Consider the following 17,105-nt stretch of genomic DNA (forward strand, 5'->3'; position numbering starts at 1 on the left):
CCAGCTGTCTCAGATGAGGTAGGTCCTTGCTTATCTTTGTTGAAACCTAAATATAGTTGAAGACAACAGCTACTGTCCACTACAGACACTGAATCCTGGTATCAAATTGTGATGAAGGAGATATTGCCTGGGTGAGATCAAGCAATATCACCTACAATAACATCGCATCACAGTGCTTTGCAGACCATTGTGACATGATTGGTTACCGTGACGTCATAACCAAATAATATCACAAATCTCCCCGACTCTAAAGCAGGTCAGCTGTACCATTTACACACAAGGCACTCTTTATTACCGCTGACAAACTGAAATAGTTGGAAGAATGAAAATATAAAATATCACCCTTGTGTCAATTGACAATGTACATCATTGAAGCACTCACTATCAACCAAGTCACAGAGCCAGGCCTTCTGATCTTTAGTTCAGTCGGCTCTCACAAGAAGCAAAGAGTGATTCTACTGATAATGCTGGAAGATACAAATATATAAGAAGTCTGTTCTCAGAACGTAAATTGCATAATATAGCAGATCTGTATTTAAAGTAATTAACAGAAGGCACCTAATTTGACAAGCTTAACATTACGTCAGTGACAACCAAAAAGCCATGCTTGGCTTGACATATACAGAACAAAAGACACCATCCCCCTCAATAAACCACCCTGTGTGGTAAGAACAGAACCCCAGCAGTACATGTGAGTGAGTGAGTGAGTGAGAGAGTGACTTGGGTTTAACGCCGCTTTTAACAGTATTCCAGTTATATTGCGGCGTGTCTGCTTTATTTGGGAGGAAAGTGATGCAGGTCTCAGACGTTTACCACTTCGGTGAAACCCACGAGCACGGGTATGGTGCTGACAAACCTAGAAACATAATCAGGGCAAACCGAGATTCGAACCCACCATCATAGGTTACCGGCGTGCCCAAAGGATGCAACTCTGCACAGTTAATCACAGCGCCTTAGGCGACTGGGCCACCCGTGCCCCCAGCAGTACGTGGGTCATGTGAGGCGACCAAATGGATCGGATGGTCAGGGTTTGTGACTTGGTTGATAGCATGTCCTTGTATGCTGATGGCATGGATCATTGCTCACAACATCATACTCTGGACTGTTTGGTTCAGTATTGATTATTTACAGGCCGCCATCATACAGTTGGAATACTGCTGATAAACAAATACATAAAACAACAAACAAATAAGCTAGCTTATCATTTGGTTAATATTTGTTCCATCTGAATGATACTGCTTTACACTGTAATATCATCAAATAAACTTTATGTCTGTGACCCTTCAACTATTTACATTCCTCCATCGTATCTTCTGGTTCCTGTTTTATTTCAACTTGGTACACATCTTCAGGATAACTCTCCTGTTGCGTGTTCTCTGCACAAGTATCCACCATTTTGCGTTCACAGCTATTCATTTCTCTCTGAACCTCTGCACTTCCATGACAATCCTCTGCATTGTCACTTCTGTCTTCTCCAGTGTTCACATCTTCTTCGTCGGTGCCATAACCTTTTTCTTCACGCTCTTCCTGTCTTATTGCTTTTTCAATCTTTTCAGAAATATCGATATGGGTCATATTTTCCTCAGCCTCTTTGATGCGAGTTACATTCTCTTCAAGGATCTTGCTTTGATTAATGGTCTCTTTGGGCTGTTTGTTGATTTTATCTCGATGTACCCTCATGTGGGCATTGAGATTCCCCGCAGTTGTGCAGCCTTTGTCACAGAATCGACATCTGTACGGCTTTTCTCCGGTGTGGGTGCGGACATGAACCCTTAGTGATGAAGCTTCTGCAAAACACTTAGCACAAATGTCACACATGTAAAGTCTCTCATTGGAGTGACAGATGAGGTGGCGTTTCAGAGTGCTTGATCTGGCAAACCCCCTGAAACACTGGTCACATTTGAATGGCTTCTCTCCTGTGTGCACACGAATATGTTCCTGAATTTGTACAAAGTGTACAAAAGTTTTTTGACAATGTGTGCACTGATACTTGCGTTCACCTCCTATGTCAGTCCAATGTTCTGTAGGGTCATGATATTTCTTAGGTCGCCCTATCTTGTGTCGGTCTTCAATTCCACCCGTTTCTTTCAGTCGTGTTGCAAACCTAGAAATAACTGAGGGAGCAACATTCATGATTTTGGAAATCTGCCTTCGAGATGTACCATCTTCAAGAAGTGCCTTGATTTTCTCTCTTTTTTCTAACGACAGTCTCCTCAAGTGCTTTTTCTCAATAGGCTTTTCAGTTTCTGGACTTGGTATTCTAGTTTCATCTCTACAAGTTTCATTTTTAGGACTAAATGTATGTTTTATAATTTTATGACTTGGCATTCTTTTAGGGTTGATATATTGTAGCAGACTGACTATGGCTTGTGGTCTTAACACTGGAACTTATTGTATGATTTCATGACATTTCAGTCTTTGGTTTCACCATCAGTTCTTCATTATCTGGAAAGGAGAAAGCATATACTTCAAAATGTTGTGTTCCTCATAATATAGAAGCTGACATCCTTAAACACTCTCTTAATAAAGAAGTTATCTATAAAAAAGTGTCATGTATGCATATAAACATCTAGTGACAAAAATGTTGAACAGTTAGATTTTATCATTTTGAATCAAAATTACTGATCTTACGCTTAGCAAAAGGTAGACACACTGAATAGTGACCGGCAGACATACTAAAACCCTGTTAAATGACTGAATCTTGTTATTTAGCAAACACTGTTTCTTACATAATAAGTACAAAACATAATCTTAACTAAAGATAACTTAAGTAAAGCATTTAGTTTAAGTTGTGTTCGTGATGTAATGCATGTGTGCAGCAAAATATGGTGGGGACAAAAATGCGGGAGAAAATGTTACTGAGGAAGCAGCTCAGGGTTAGAAATTAACACTAGCCCGCTAGCCCGAGGCTAGTACAAATTCATTCAGGCTAGTACAAATTTCCCCATTGTTTTAACATTACAAACTCATTTTATCTTTACCGGGGCTAGTGAAGCTTTTGAGTTTAGTTCTAACCCTGCTGAGCTCGTGCACATTCCTTACAAATACAGAAGAAGGTATCTGTTTCTTTATTCTAGCAGTTTTTCAAAATTGTATTTAATATTAGGCTTTTGAAGGACTGGTTACATAAAGTTGCTAAGTTGAACATTACTTCAAATGTATTTGAGGATGTTTCACATTCATAAAGACGGTCATATAATCACAATGACTTCATTAAGTAGATTTGATAAACCAAAGACGTATCTATATCTCTTTGGATAAACATGATATGTGATGTCACTACAACTTTTTTCACCTTTATTTTTGGGCATATTTTGATACATATCCAAGAATGTGGTTGCCTTAAAGCAAACACTCTACATAGACGATACACATACGTATTTATGAGCAATAATGCCAAAGCAGGTACCGGTACACTGCAGGCACCTGGGCGCCATGTTTGTTTGATAATAGTGCCACGCGCTGACGTCGTTACTATTTGCAAACTTGGGCGATAAAGCTCAAAATAAGCAGAACAAACGACTACGCTTGCATTTCTATGCTTAATTACAATTAAACATCGAACTTGAATATCGATGCAATTCATAAACATCGGAAATTGGTCATCAACTTCGAAAATAGACGTACCATAAACACTGATAAACATAATCAGCTGATAATGGTGCGCCGTAACCTCGGCAGTGACATCCGTCGTGGCCACGTTGCAACAAACATATAGTATATTCGTCAACTAAGAATTACACTTACTTACGAAAGTATTTAATTCAAGGCGTTATTTGTGGGGTATAATGCCTGTGCACCACATCGGGTGTCAGAACATTTACCGATCTGGAAAAATAGCATAAGGGAGGTTATCCAGAAATGTTCTACAGTTTGGCTACCACTAAAATAATGTTTACGTACGCTTCGATAAATTCTCGCAATTTTACACGTTCGCGCTGCACATTTAACGATTTTACACGTTTTGGTAGACAGGCGCCCTGTCAATATTTACTTGTGGATTTCAGGCTGAGGTAATTAGTGGCCGGTAATTTATGATAGGATTGGGTCAGAGGGAAAAACGGGAGGGTCACCAAATAAATATTAGTCACAAGGGGAGGGTCATAATAAAAAAATAAAACACAAGTATTTGGAAGGGTAAGGAAAGAAATGTACAAGAGAAAGAAAGACCACAACCACCCACAATAATAAAGAAAAAACCTGTCCCCTAACGAATCCCACAAGAAAGATGCAACCTAGTGTCTGATAAAAAAAAAAACCAATCCATCCAGGTTTCCAATGATTATGTCAAAGTGTCTGTGTGTGAAATGTTTATTTATAACTGGGACCATAAAATAGGTCTGTTTATACATTAAGAATGTGGCCATTTGGGCATTTTGTATGTGGTCATTTGGACTAGGGGTCTGTGGATATTTTGACTTCTTTTGAGGCCAGTTTGACCAATGTGTGTGGCCATATTGACTTTAACCCTTAACCAGGCAACTTGAAACAGACAGTCATTAGTGTGTAGTCTGCTTGAAGCTTGCAGCCATCAGTGTATAGTTTGCTTGAAGCAGGGGGTCTGAGGCTGTTTGAAGCAGGGGGGCTGCAGGCTGTTTGATGCAGGGTTCTGCAGTCTGTTTGAAGCAGTCTGCAGTGTGTAGTCTGCTTCAAGCTTGCAGCCATCAGTGTATAGTTAGCTTGAAGCCTGTTTGAAGCAGGGGGTCTGCAGCCTGTGTAGTCTGCTTGAGACATTTTAAGTTTGATGCTACTTAATAATCATGTCATTCTTTCATTTCTTTGTTTATACACTCAAAACATTTAACATGATTAAGAATGTAGGTTCACACATTTATTTCAATGACTAGTTATGTATGTCTATACATACAAGACAAGGGAGTCAGCATCTCATTCATGGCCAGCTGTCTCTCATGAGGTAGGTCCTTGATTATTTTTGTTGAACAATAAATACAGTTGAAGACAACAGCTTATTTCTACTGTCCCTCTCACCAAGCTACAAACACTGGATTCAGCTAACATCATGAACAAACAAGGATGAAAGAAAATGTATCACCCAAAAATGGAGATATTGCTTGGGTGAGATCAAGCGCTATCTTCTACAATAATATTGCACCACAATGCTTTGCAGACCGTCACTGGTTACCATGACGTCATTATCAAATGACATAACTAATCTTTCTGCCACTGAAGCTGGTCAGCTGTACCATTTACACACTTAACATTCTTTATTACTGTTCCCAACTATCAGGTGAGAATGAGTCATCTGCATATATGTATGTTTCAACTGTATACTTAACATGTTGCGTTGCCAGAGATAATGATGTGTTCCACAGTGTGAGCGACCATGTCGGACACATTTTACCCATCATTATGTGTATCAATAAAATAAGGGTAACGCTATTTTTCAGGGTATTATCATTTGCAGAAGCCCAGGGTCTTCCACTAACTGTGCACCGATGGCTTCTGCAAATAATAATGCCCTGAAAAATAGCCTTACCGTCAAAATAGCTAAAATGGAAAGAATTTAATATCAAATAAAAATAAACAACAATACAGAGCTCCTGATCACTTTTTGAGCAATTGCAATTTTACTCTTACACTGTAATATCATCAAATAAACTTTATGTCTGTGACCTTTCAGCTATTAACATTCCTCCATCGTATCTTCTGGTTCCTGTTTTATTTCAACTTGGTACACATCTCCAGGATAACTCTCCTGTTGCGTGTTCTCTGCATAGGTATCCACCATTTTGCGTTCACAGCTATTCATGTCTCTCTGAACCTCTGCACTGCCGTGACAATCCTCTGCATCCTCAGTGTTCACATCTTCTTCCTTGGTGACATGACCTTTTTTTTCTTGTTCTTCCTGTCTTATTGCCTTTTCAATCTTTTCAGAAATATCGATATGAGCCATATTTTCCTCAGCCTCTTTGATACGAGTTACATTCTCTTCAAGGATCGTGCTTTGATTAATGGTCTCTTCAGGCTTCTTGATATGTATCCCACTCCGTTCGTTGATTTTATCTCGATGTACCCTCATGTGGGCATTGAGATTCCCCGCAGATGTGCAGCCTTTGTCACAGAATCGACATCTGTACGGCTTTTCTCCGGTGTGGGTGCGGACATGAACCCTTAGTGATGAAGCTTCTGCAAAACACTTAGCACAAAAGTCACACATGTAAAGTCTCTCATTGGAGTGACAGATGAGGTGGCGTTTCAGAGTGCCTGATCTGGCAAACCCCCTGAAACACTGGTCACATTTGAATGGCTTCTCTCCTGTGTGCACACGAATATGTTCCTGAATTTGTACAAAGTGTACAAAAGTTTTTTGACAATGTTTGCACTGATACTTGCGTTCACCTCCTATGTCAGTCCAATGTTCTGTAGGGTCATGATATTTCTTAGGTCGCCCTGTCTTGTGTCGGTCTTTAATTCCACCCGTTTCTTTCAGTCGTATTGCAAACCTTGAAATAGTTGATGGAGCAACATTCATGATTTTGGAAATCTGCCTTCGAGATGTACCATCTTGGAGAAGTGCCTTGACTTTCTCTCTTTTTTCTATCGACAGTCTTCTCAAATGCTTTTTCTCAATAGGCTCATCAGTTTCTGGACTTGGTGTTCTAGTTTCATCACTACAAGTTTCATTTTTAGGACTAGATGTATGTTTCACAGTTTTATGACTTGGCATTCTTCTAGGGTTGATATATTGTAGCAGACTGACTATGGCTTGTGGTCTTAACACTGGAACTTATTGTATGATTTCATGACATTTCAGTCTTTGGTTTTACCATCAGTTCTTCATTATCTGGAAAGGAGAAAGCATATACTTCAAAATGTTGTGTTCCTCATAATATAGAAGCTGACATCCTTAAACACTCTCTTAATAAAGAAGTTATCTATAAAAAAGTGTCATGTATGCATATGAACATCTAGTGACAAAAAATGTTGAACAGTTAGATTTTATCATTTCGAATCAAAATTACTGATCTTACGCTTAGCAAAAGGTAGACACACTGAATAGTGACCGGCAGACATACTAAAACCCTGTTAAATGACTGAATCTTGTTATTTAGCAAACACTGTTTCTTACATAATAAGTACAAAACATAATCTTAACTAAAGATAACTTAAGTAAAGCATTTAGTTTAAGTTGTGTTCGTGATGTAATGCATGTGTGCAGCAAAATATGGTGGGGACAAAAATGCGGGAGAAAATGTTACTGAGGAAGCAGCTCAGGGTTAGAAATTAACACTAGCCCGCTAGCCCGAGGCTAGTACAAATTCATTCAGGCTAGTACAAATTTCCCCATTGTTTTAACATTACAAACTCATTTTATCTTTACCCGGGCTAGTGAAGCTTTTGAGTTTAGTTCTAACCCTGCTGAGCTCGTGCACATTCCTTACAAATACAGAAGAAGGTATCTGTTTCTTTATTCTAGCAGTTTTTCAAAATTGTATTTAATATTAGGCTTTTGAAGGACTGGTTACATAAAGTTGCTAAGTTGAACATTACTTCAAATGTATTTGAGGATGTTTCACATTCATAAAGACGGTCATATAATCACAATGACTTCATTACGTAGATTTGATAAACCAAAGACGTATCTATATCTCTTTGGATAAACATGATATGTGATGTAACTACAACTTTTTTCACCTTTATTTTTGGGCATATTTTGATACATATCCAAGAATGTGGTTGCCTTAAAGCAAACACTCTACATAGACGATACACATACGTATTTATGAGCAATAATGCCAAAGCAGGTACCGGTACACTGCAGGCACCTGTCCGCCCACACTCCGACAGGGGTTCTGTGCTGGTGACATGGAACTCAGGGTAAGAGAGTGCTGTCCGCCATGTTCGTTTATAATTGTGCCACAGGCTGACGCGACTTCGTTACTATTTGCAAACTGGGGCGATAAAGCTAAAAATAAGCAGAACAAATGACTACGATTGCATTTCTATGGTTTAATAAATTAAACATCGAACTTGAATATCAAAGCAATATTCCTAAACATCGGAAATTGGTCATCACCTTCGAACATAGAAGTAGGCTACCATTAACACTGATAAACATAATCAGCTGATAATGGTGCGTCGTAACCTCGTCAGTGATATCCGTCGGGGTCACGTTGCAACAAACATGTAGTATATTCATCAACTAAGAATTACGCTTACTTACGAAAGTATTTAATTCAAGGCGTTATTTGTGGGGTATAATGCCTGTGCACCGCATAGGGTGTCTGAGAACATTCACCGATCTGGAAAAAGAGGCATAAGGGAGGTTATCCAGAAATGTTCTACAGTTTGGATACCACTAAAATAATGTTTACGTACGCTTCAATAATTTCTCGCAATTTTACACGTTCGCGCTGCACACGTTTTGGTAGACAGGCGCCCTGTCAATATTTACTTGTGGATTTCAGGCTGGGGTAGTTATAGTCACAAGGGGAAGGTCATAATTCAAAAAATAAAGCACGAGTATTTGGAAGGGTTAGGAAAGAAATGTACAAGAGAAAGAAAGACCACAACCACCCACAATAATAAAGAAAAAACCCGTCCCCTAACGAATCCCACAAGAAAGATGCAGCCTAGTGTCTGATAAAAAACCCCAATCCTTCCACGTTTTCAATGATTCTGTCAAAGTGTCTGTGTGTGAAATGTTTATTTATACCAGAGACCGTCTTCGTCTCATACGCCGAGAACACTTTTTAACTAGTACTTGTCTGAAACAGCTATGGTTGCCCAATTGTCGTTTCAGCACCAGAACCGTCAGGAACCGGCTGAAAGCAGCAGGACCGAGGGCTGGACGAGTCATAAAGCATCCCTTGTTGACAGATCACCACAAAGGTGCTCGTTTAGCATGGTGTATTACGCGACAGAACTGGAACCCGAGAACGGATCCATTGGTCAGACGAAAGTCGCTGTCTGCTCCAGGTCTGTGATGGAAGAACGTGGGCACCGGAACACGACTGTTGCATACAGCGGGGGCTCGGTAATGGTTTGGGGGTGTTTCACTCATGATTGCAGGCTGGATTTGGTCACCATAAGGGGCTCAAAACATCCGGTATATTTTGAGGCCAGTCGCCGTTGACAACCACCCTCTTGCTACTCGACCTCAGGACATGGATGACAATGCCAGGCCTCAGCGTTCGCATGCAGTCGCGGATTACATGAGGGCCAATGCAATAACGACTCTTCCCTGGCCAGCAATGAGCCCAGATCTGAACCCCTTTGAACATGTTTGGGATATTCAGGGGCGGCGCATACAGGCAAGAGATCCTCCTGTACGCCATCAACAGATCCAACGTCTGACTGGAGGCATGAGACGTAGGGTGGAATGTGTCATCCGGGCACGTGGCCTTTATACCCGCTTCTGATCTGTTTCACGTGTCATGTCAAGTAGAGACTTTAAGGAACATTTTCACATGTAACATCAAACGTAACTCGTTTACTTAATCCTGCAGCTCCATACTTTTTTGAGGTATTGTCTAAGGTCAAAAACAGTATCTGTGTTACCATGATGTTTTTGTTAGCAAATTTCAATCACAACTCACCAATATCTTCTTTATTTGTTGTCAAATGTTCGTTCTATCCGATGACATTGGTATCGCCCAACTCCTGTGGTCAGTCATCCCATGCCATGATTTTTGCCATTTGTCATGGTTCAGAAATAGGGATGTGCTTAACTTTTTTCTTTGTGTATAGGTCTGTTTATACTTTAAGAATGCGCCCATTTTCGCATTTTTTATGTGGCCATTTTGCCTTTTTTTTAGGCCATTTTGACCAATGTGTGTGGCCATACTGTCTTAAGCAGGCTACTTAAAACAGAGTCATTAGTGTGTAGTCTGCTTGAAGCTGGCAGCCATCAGTGTATAGTCTGCTTGAAGCCTGTTTGAAGCAGGGTTCTGCAATTTGTTTGAAGCAGGGGGTCTGCAGTCTGTTTGAAGCAGCCATCAGTGTATTGTCTCCTTGAAGCCGGGGTCTGCATTCTGTTTGAATCAGGGGGTCTGCAGTCTGTTTGAAGCAGGGGGTCTGCAGACTGCTTGACGCAGGGGTCTGCATTCTGTTTGAAGCAGCCTGCAGTGTGTAGTCTACTTGAACTCTGTTTGAAGCAGGGGTCTACAGTCTGTTTGACACTGATGTCTGCAGCCTGTTTGAAACAGGGGTCTGCAGCCTGTTTGACGCAGGGGGTCAGCAGCCTGTTTGACGCAGGGTGTCTGCAGCCTGTTTCTCGCAGGGGGTCGGCAGCCTGTTTGAATGCAGGGGTCTGCAGCCTGTTTGTCGCAGGGGGGTGGCAGCCTGTTTGAATGCAGGGGTCTGCAGCCTGTTTGAAGCAGGGGGTCGGCAGCCTGTTTGAAGCAGGGGGTCTGAGGCTGTTTGAAGCAGGGGTCTGCAGTTTGTTTGAAGCAGGAGGTCTGCAGTCTGTTTGAAGCAGCCTGCAGTGTGTAGTCTACTTGAACTCTGTTTGAAGCAGGGGTCTACAGTCTGTTTGACACTGATGTCTGCAGCCTGTTTGAAACAGGGGTCTGCAGCCTGTTTGATGCAGGGGGTGAGCAGCCTGTTTGACGCAGGGGGTCAGCAGTCTGTTTGACGCAGGGTGTCTGCAGCCTGTTTCTCGCAGGGGGTCGGCAGCCTGTTTGAATGCAGGGGTCTGCAGCCTGTTTGACGCAGGGGGTCGACAGCCTGTTTGAAGCAGGGGGTCTGAGGCTGTTTGAAGCAGGGGTCTGCAGTTTGTTTGAAGCAGGAGGTCTGCAGTCTGTTTGAAGCAGGAGGTCTGAGGCTGTTTGAAGCAGGGGGTCTGCAGTCTGTTTGATGCAGGGGTCTGCATTCTGTTTGAAGCAGCCTGCAGTGTGTAGTCTACTTGAACTCTGTTTGAAGCAGGGGTCTACAGTCTGTTTGACACTGAGGTCTGCAGCCTGTTTGATGCAGGGGGTCAGCAGCCTGTTTGAAGCAGGGTGTCTGCAGCCTGTTTCTCGCAGGGGGTCGGCAGCCTGTTTGATGCAGGGGTCTGCAGCCTGTTTGACGCAGGGGGTCGGCAGCCTGTTTGAGGCAGGGGTCTTCAGTCTGTTTGAATCAGTCTGCTGTGTAGTCTGCTTGAGACATTTTAAGTTTGATACTACTTAATAATCATCATGTCATTTTTTCATGTCTTTGTTTGTCCACTCAACACATTTAACATGATTAAGAATATAGGTTCACACATTTATTTCAATGACTAGTTATGTATGTCTATACATACAAGTCAAGGGAGTCAGCATCTCATTCATGGCCAGCTGTCTCTCATGAGGTAGGTCCTTGATTATTTTTGTTGAACAATAAATACAGTTGAAGACAACAGCTTATTTCTACTGTCCCTCTCACCAAGCTACAAACACTGGATCCAGCTAACATCATGAACAAACAAGGATGAAAGAAAATGTATCACCCAAAACTGAAGATATTGCTTGGGTGAGATCAAGCGCTATCTTCAACAATAATACTGCACTACAATGCTTTGTGTACCATTTACACACTTAACATTCTTTATAACTGTTCCCAACTATCAGGTGAGAATTAGTCATCTGCGTATATGTCTGTTTCAACTGTATACTAACATGTTGCGTTGCCAGAGATAATGATGTGTTCCACAGTGTGAGCGACCATGTCGGACACATTATACCCATCATTACGTGTATCAATAAAATAAGGGTAACGCTATTTTTCAGGGCATTATCATTTGCAGAAGCCCGAGGTCTTCCATTAACTCTCTGACGAACGAGGGCAGTTGAAAAGACCGAGGGTAACGCTATTTTTCAGGGCATTATCATTTGCAGAAGCCTAAGGTCTTCCACTAACTGTGGACCGAGGGCTTCTGCAAATAATAATGCCCTGAAAAATAGTGTTACCATCAATATAGCTAAAATGGATAGAATTTGTTATGAAATAAAAATAAACAACAATACTGAGATCCAGATAACCTTTTGAGCATTGGAGTTTTTAGTCTAGGGTTTCTATTCTAATTGGGTTATTACATTTTTCATGGGCAACCAATATTTTTTCACTCATCTATTCATAACTCTATTGGGTTTTTCCCCCAAAGAGTGAACATTTTAAAATATGAAACATGAAATAATGTTTTAGATGTATATAACCATGATAACTGTTCTAAATATATAGGCTTGATTCAGAAGGTGAATTAGCTCGTAATTGTGTTTCGTAAATGACCTCCTTTGTACGCATGCTGAAAAATCTTCATTGGGTATTTACGTGTGCTGTTTTTATACATTTGAGTTTCTCAATTAATGCATGCGTTTCTGTATGCAAGTTAATTGAAAGTAATTGGGTTTTGAATAGTTTTGGGGGGTATTTAACGCAACTACGCTGCTTATCTGTAGCTCTGACAATATCGGTTTTGAAACATTTACTGCAATCAACACTTCACGGACCCACTTTTACAAATAGGGAAACGTCATAGAACAAACCAGATGACATCTCGTTTGAACATGACGTCAACTTCCCCTATCCCTATGACGTCACCTAACAACAGGCGTGATAATGACCCATCGTCAAGCAATTATCAAATAACAGTGGCCCGCTCATTTGTGATAACATTCGGGCAGTTTAATGAAAATTCTATCCATTCTAGCATCTAAAATGACATTCTATTAACCTTTCATGTTTTCTACTTCTTTGATCAATATTACATATCAATTGTACTGTACAGAAAAACATTCATGAAAGTTGACGTGACACAGATTGTTTTGATTACAGTCATAGATTTAAAGTTGTGGGTCAAAATTGTGAACTCTGTGTCACTTGAAACTCTCAAACTGTCTCTTGAAACAATGTGACAATCATGTTGTTTGATTGACAGGTGATGATGGCTTCATTGTTTGGTCCAACATGCATTTGGTTAATATTTGTTCCATCTGAGTGATACTGCTTTACACTGTAATATCAAATAAACCATCTTCCCGAGGCAAGGGAGTGAACTGACTATAAAAGGCCAGTTTCCACCCTTGTCGAACTAGGCTGGTATTATGAAGTTACCTTTTGGCTGGACTAACGAGTCTATGCATAGTCCCATCAAAATTGCGCTCCGAAATTGAAATGCGGTTCGTAAACTGTCATGCAGATTTCGGTTGATTGCAGGATTTGCAAAGCATGTGAACCGCTAACTCTTTGTCAACAGATATTTTCTAAATCTTTTCATGTGTTTAATCAAGGTGCTCACGTGATTTGATGCACTTTGCGATGTAAGACTCGTTTTATCACAATATATAGATCTTGATTATCGATCAGATCGTCTTGACTGGGGGCCCCCGTTTTGTTTGAAGCAAATGCAAGCGATACGAGAGGTGGAATCTGATTGGTCCATAGAAGAGGCATAGAAAGGACATTACTCGTAATAGCCACTGGTGGCGCTACGATCGAACCCAGGAATTCCAGCCTAGTTCAGCAAGGGTGGAAACTGGACTTTTATAGTCAGTTAACTGGCTTGCCTCAGGAAGATGCAAATAAACTTTATGTCTGTGACCCTTCAACTATTTACATTCCTCCATCGTATCTTCTGGTTCCTGTTTTATTTCAACTTGGTACACATCTCCAGGATAACTCTCCTGTCGCGTGTTCTCTGCACAAGTATCCACCATTTTGAGTTCACAGCAATTCATTTCTCTTTGAACCTCTGCACTGCCATGACAATCTTCTGCATTGTCTCTTCTTTCTTCTCCAGTGTTCACATCTTCTTCCTCGGTGACATGACCTTTTTCTTCTTGCTCTTCCTGTCTTATTGCCTTTTCAATCATTTCAGAAATATCGATATGAGTCATATTTTCCTCAGCATCTTTGATTCGTGTCTCCTTATTTTCAATGATTTTTCTTCGAATAATGGTCTCTGCAGGCTTCTTGATACGTATCCCTCTCTGTTCATTGATTTTATCTCGATGTACCCTCATGTGGGCATTGAGGTTCCCCCCAGTCGTGCAGCCTTTGTCACAGAATCGACATCTGTACGGCTTTTCTCCGGTGTGGGTGCGGACATGAACCCTTAGTGATGAAGCTTCTGCAAAACACTTAGCACAAAAGTCACACATGTAAAGTCTCTCATTGGAGTGACAGATGAGGTGGCGTTTCAGAGTGCTTGATCTGGCAAACCCCCTGAAACACTGGTCACATTTGAATGGCTTCTCTCCTGTGTGCACACGAATATGTTCCTGAATTTGTACAAAGTGTACAAAAGTTTTTTGACAATGTTTGCACTGATACTTGCGTTCACCTCCTATGTCAGTCCAATGTTCTGTAGGGTCATGATATTTCTTAGGTCGCCCTATCTTGTGTCGGTCTTTAATTCCACCCGTTTCTTTTAGTCGTATTGCAAACCTTGAAATAACTGAGGGAGCAACATTCATGATTTTGGAAATCTGCCTTCGAGATGTACCATCTTGGAGAAGTGCCTTGATTTTCTCTCTATTTTCCACCGACATTCTTCTCCTGCACTTTTTCTCAATAGGCTTTTCAGTTTCTGGACTTGGTATTCTAGTTTCATCACTACAAGTTTCATTTTTAGGGCTAGATGTATGCTTTATAGTTTTTTGACTTGGCATTCTTTTAGGGTTGATATATGGCACCAGATGGGCAGTGGCTTGTGGTCTTAACACTGGAACTTATTGTATGATTTCATGACATTTCAGACTTTGGTTTCACCATCAGTTCTTCATTATCTGGAAAGAAGGAGAAAACATATTCTTCAAAATGTTGTGTTCCTCATAATATAGAAGCTGACATCCTTAAATAACCTCTTGATAAAGAAGTTGTTATCCATACAAAAGTGTCATGTATGCATACGAACATCTAGTGACAAAAAAGTGGGACAGTTAGATTTAATCATTTTGAATGAGAGTTACTGATCTTACTGTGGTGTGAGTGAGTGAGTTGGGTTTAAGTGTCAGCTTAATGCGGGAGGAGAGCCAGAAGTGATGCCGGTCTCAGACGTTTACCATTTCGGTGAAACCCACGAGCATGTGTATGGTGGTGACAAACCTAGAAACATAATCGGGGCAAACTGGGATTCGAACCCACAATCATAGGTTTCTGGCTTGCCCAAGGGACGCAACTCTGCACAGCGAATTGCAGCGCCTTACATGACTGGGCCACCCGTGCCCCCGATGTTACTGTGGAAAGAAGGGAGAAAATAGTCTCATAAACATGTCTGTGTACTTATGTAAGAAGGTGATCCAACCAGTCCCTCACTGCTGAGCACCAGACAGGCAAACAACAAGTACCATCTTTTAATGTCTCTTGTACGACACTGCCGAATATCGAACCCCCGACCTTCCGCTCTCCGGGTGGACACTCTATGGTAAGGGGGTGTTTGATAGGGGTGCTCACTTCCAAGGAAAGAGGATCAAAGGGCTAAGCATGAGAAACTCCCAGCTGTTACTAAGTCGTTACCTGCATTTGAATGCAGTCGCTGAATGGACCGCATGAGTCGTTATTTACGAGTATCAGTTGAGGTACTGAATACCTAGTTACCTACCACATAACGACACCATACAGGTATCTGTTGGTATCTATAAAGCCACACGACCTTCATATGCTTACTCACATTCGACATTTCGATTCTTGTGAAGTATCAAGATCAGTGTCACTGTGGTAAAATAATATAAAATGCATTTTTGCCACACAAAGAGTTGACCGAGAGGGAGAGGTCACCTGATCAGTGGGCTGCTCTGGTTCTTCTGTTGCCACCAAACTTTGAAATAAATTAATACTGTCAATATGACCTGTCTGTGAAGAATCATTGTTGTTGGGGTAATAGATAGGTAGATAGGTAGCGTCAATTTCGAAGGGAGGTTATCCCGATATATTCGCTATTTTGGAGTACCACTAAAAAATATGATGACCAAAGACCTAAACAGGTTTCACAGTTCGCTCATGCGCCTTTACGCGCCTAAGGAGGCAAGAGACCTGTCAGCATTTACCAGTGGAATTTAGTGAACCTCAAATGAAAACGTGGCTATTAATTTCTGATAAAATACTCCTTACGTTTCCAACGTTTCTCTAAACTGAATCTAGATATTTTGAGGCCATCGACGAGCTTGACTTTGAATATGGCACCACAGCTAAAGAGACTGTGCATTGCTGCGTTTTTTTCTGAAGCCTAATATCTTTTATATTTTAAGGATATACACTACCTGAGTAGAGTGTTTATCTTTATAGTTCCGGGTTAGAATACGTCTCAGCAATCCACGCTTCTATTGTCGTAATAGGACTATATATGCTTGTCGTATGAGGCGACTAACGGGTTCGGGTGGTCAGGCTCGCTGACTTGACTGATGCTTGTCATCGATCCCAATTGCGTAGATCGATGCTCACGATGTCAATCACTTGATTGTGTGGTCCAGACCGCAACCATATACAATGTAGCTGGAATATAACTGCGCGCGGCGTTAAACAACAAACAAACAAAATAAGTAAAGAGATCTTTGTTAATCCGGATTTGTTAAGCTTTCATCTTTTGCTTTTCCCAAGCAAGTCGACTCACGTGGAAATTAGGTTAATTGTGAAGTTGTTAAATGAAGGGACTGTTTCAATCTGTTTGCTTTTCCAAACGTTTTTTTAGCATCATATAATATATAATATACTGATGCCTATTTGCGGCGATATTTTATTGCTTTGCAGTCTCTTACTCGCTCATGAGTGTAATTCGATTGGACGGCTAATTTTTTAACATCCGGTCATTCGAATCCGGCTCAAAACGAAGCAGTGGTGAATAAATATGAGGTTAAAATGAAAATCTGTTGCGTTCCCAACAGTGTGAGGTGAGGTAAAATTGGGTTTAACGTCGCGTCCAAGATTATTGCACTTATATAGCGACGTGCATGTACGTGTGTGTGTTTGTGTGGCTGCTTGTACTAGTCCGGACTGATGGCGAGTTATAGTGCTAGCCCACTGAGATACCATGCCGCAGTTTAACATGAATACCCCACTCCGACACAGTATACTTACTCCGAGCCGACCAGTCCTTGTTTTAGCCTCCTAATGCCGAGCGCCAGACAGGGTAACAACAAGTACCATCTTTTAATGTCTTTTGGTATGACGCGGCCGGGGATCGAACC

The 17,105-nt window shown here is 41.2% G+C and overlaps 1 protein-coding gene across 1 annotated transcript in view; it reads right to left on the reverse strand.

The window, feature by feature from the left end:
- Nucleotides 1-17,105, reverse strand: part of LOC139464732 (zinc finger protein 236-like) — a 41,493-nt gene continuing 24,388 nt past the window's right edge. Inside the window, exons 6-12 of the mRNA XM_071246247.1 lie at nucleotides 13,531-14,637; nucleotides 12,690-12,701; nucleotides 10,489-11,046; nucleotides 10,102-10,355; nucleotides 5,650-6,747; nucleotides 3,825-3,828; nucleotides 1-2,389 (exon numbers count right to left, since the gene is read on the reverse strand). Coding sequence (XP_071102348.1) covers nucleotides 1,288-2,389; nucleotides 3,825-3,828; nucleotides 5,650-6,747; nucleotides 10,102-10,355; nucleotides 10,489-11,046; nucleotides 12,690-12,701; nucleotides 13,531-14,637 — 4,135 coding nt within the window. The 3' untranslated portion in view covers nucleotides 1-1,287. The remainder of the gene's footprint in view (nucleotides 2,390-3,824; nucleotides 3,829-5,649; nucleotides 6,748-10,101; nucleotides 10,356-10,488; nucleotides 11,047-12,689; nucleotides 12,702-13,530; nucleotides 14,638-17,105) is intronic.

This window comes from Haliotis cracherodii, unplaced genomic scaffold (assembly GCF_022045235.1).
Source record: "Haliotis cracherodii isolate W230 unplaced genomic scaffold, xgHalCrac1.p SCAF_17, whole genome shotgun sequence".
NCBI classification, from domain to species: Eukaryota; Metazoa; Mollusca; class Gastropoda; order Lepetellida; family Haliotidae; genus Haliotis; species Haliotis cracherodii.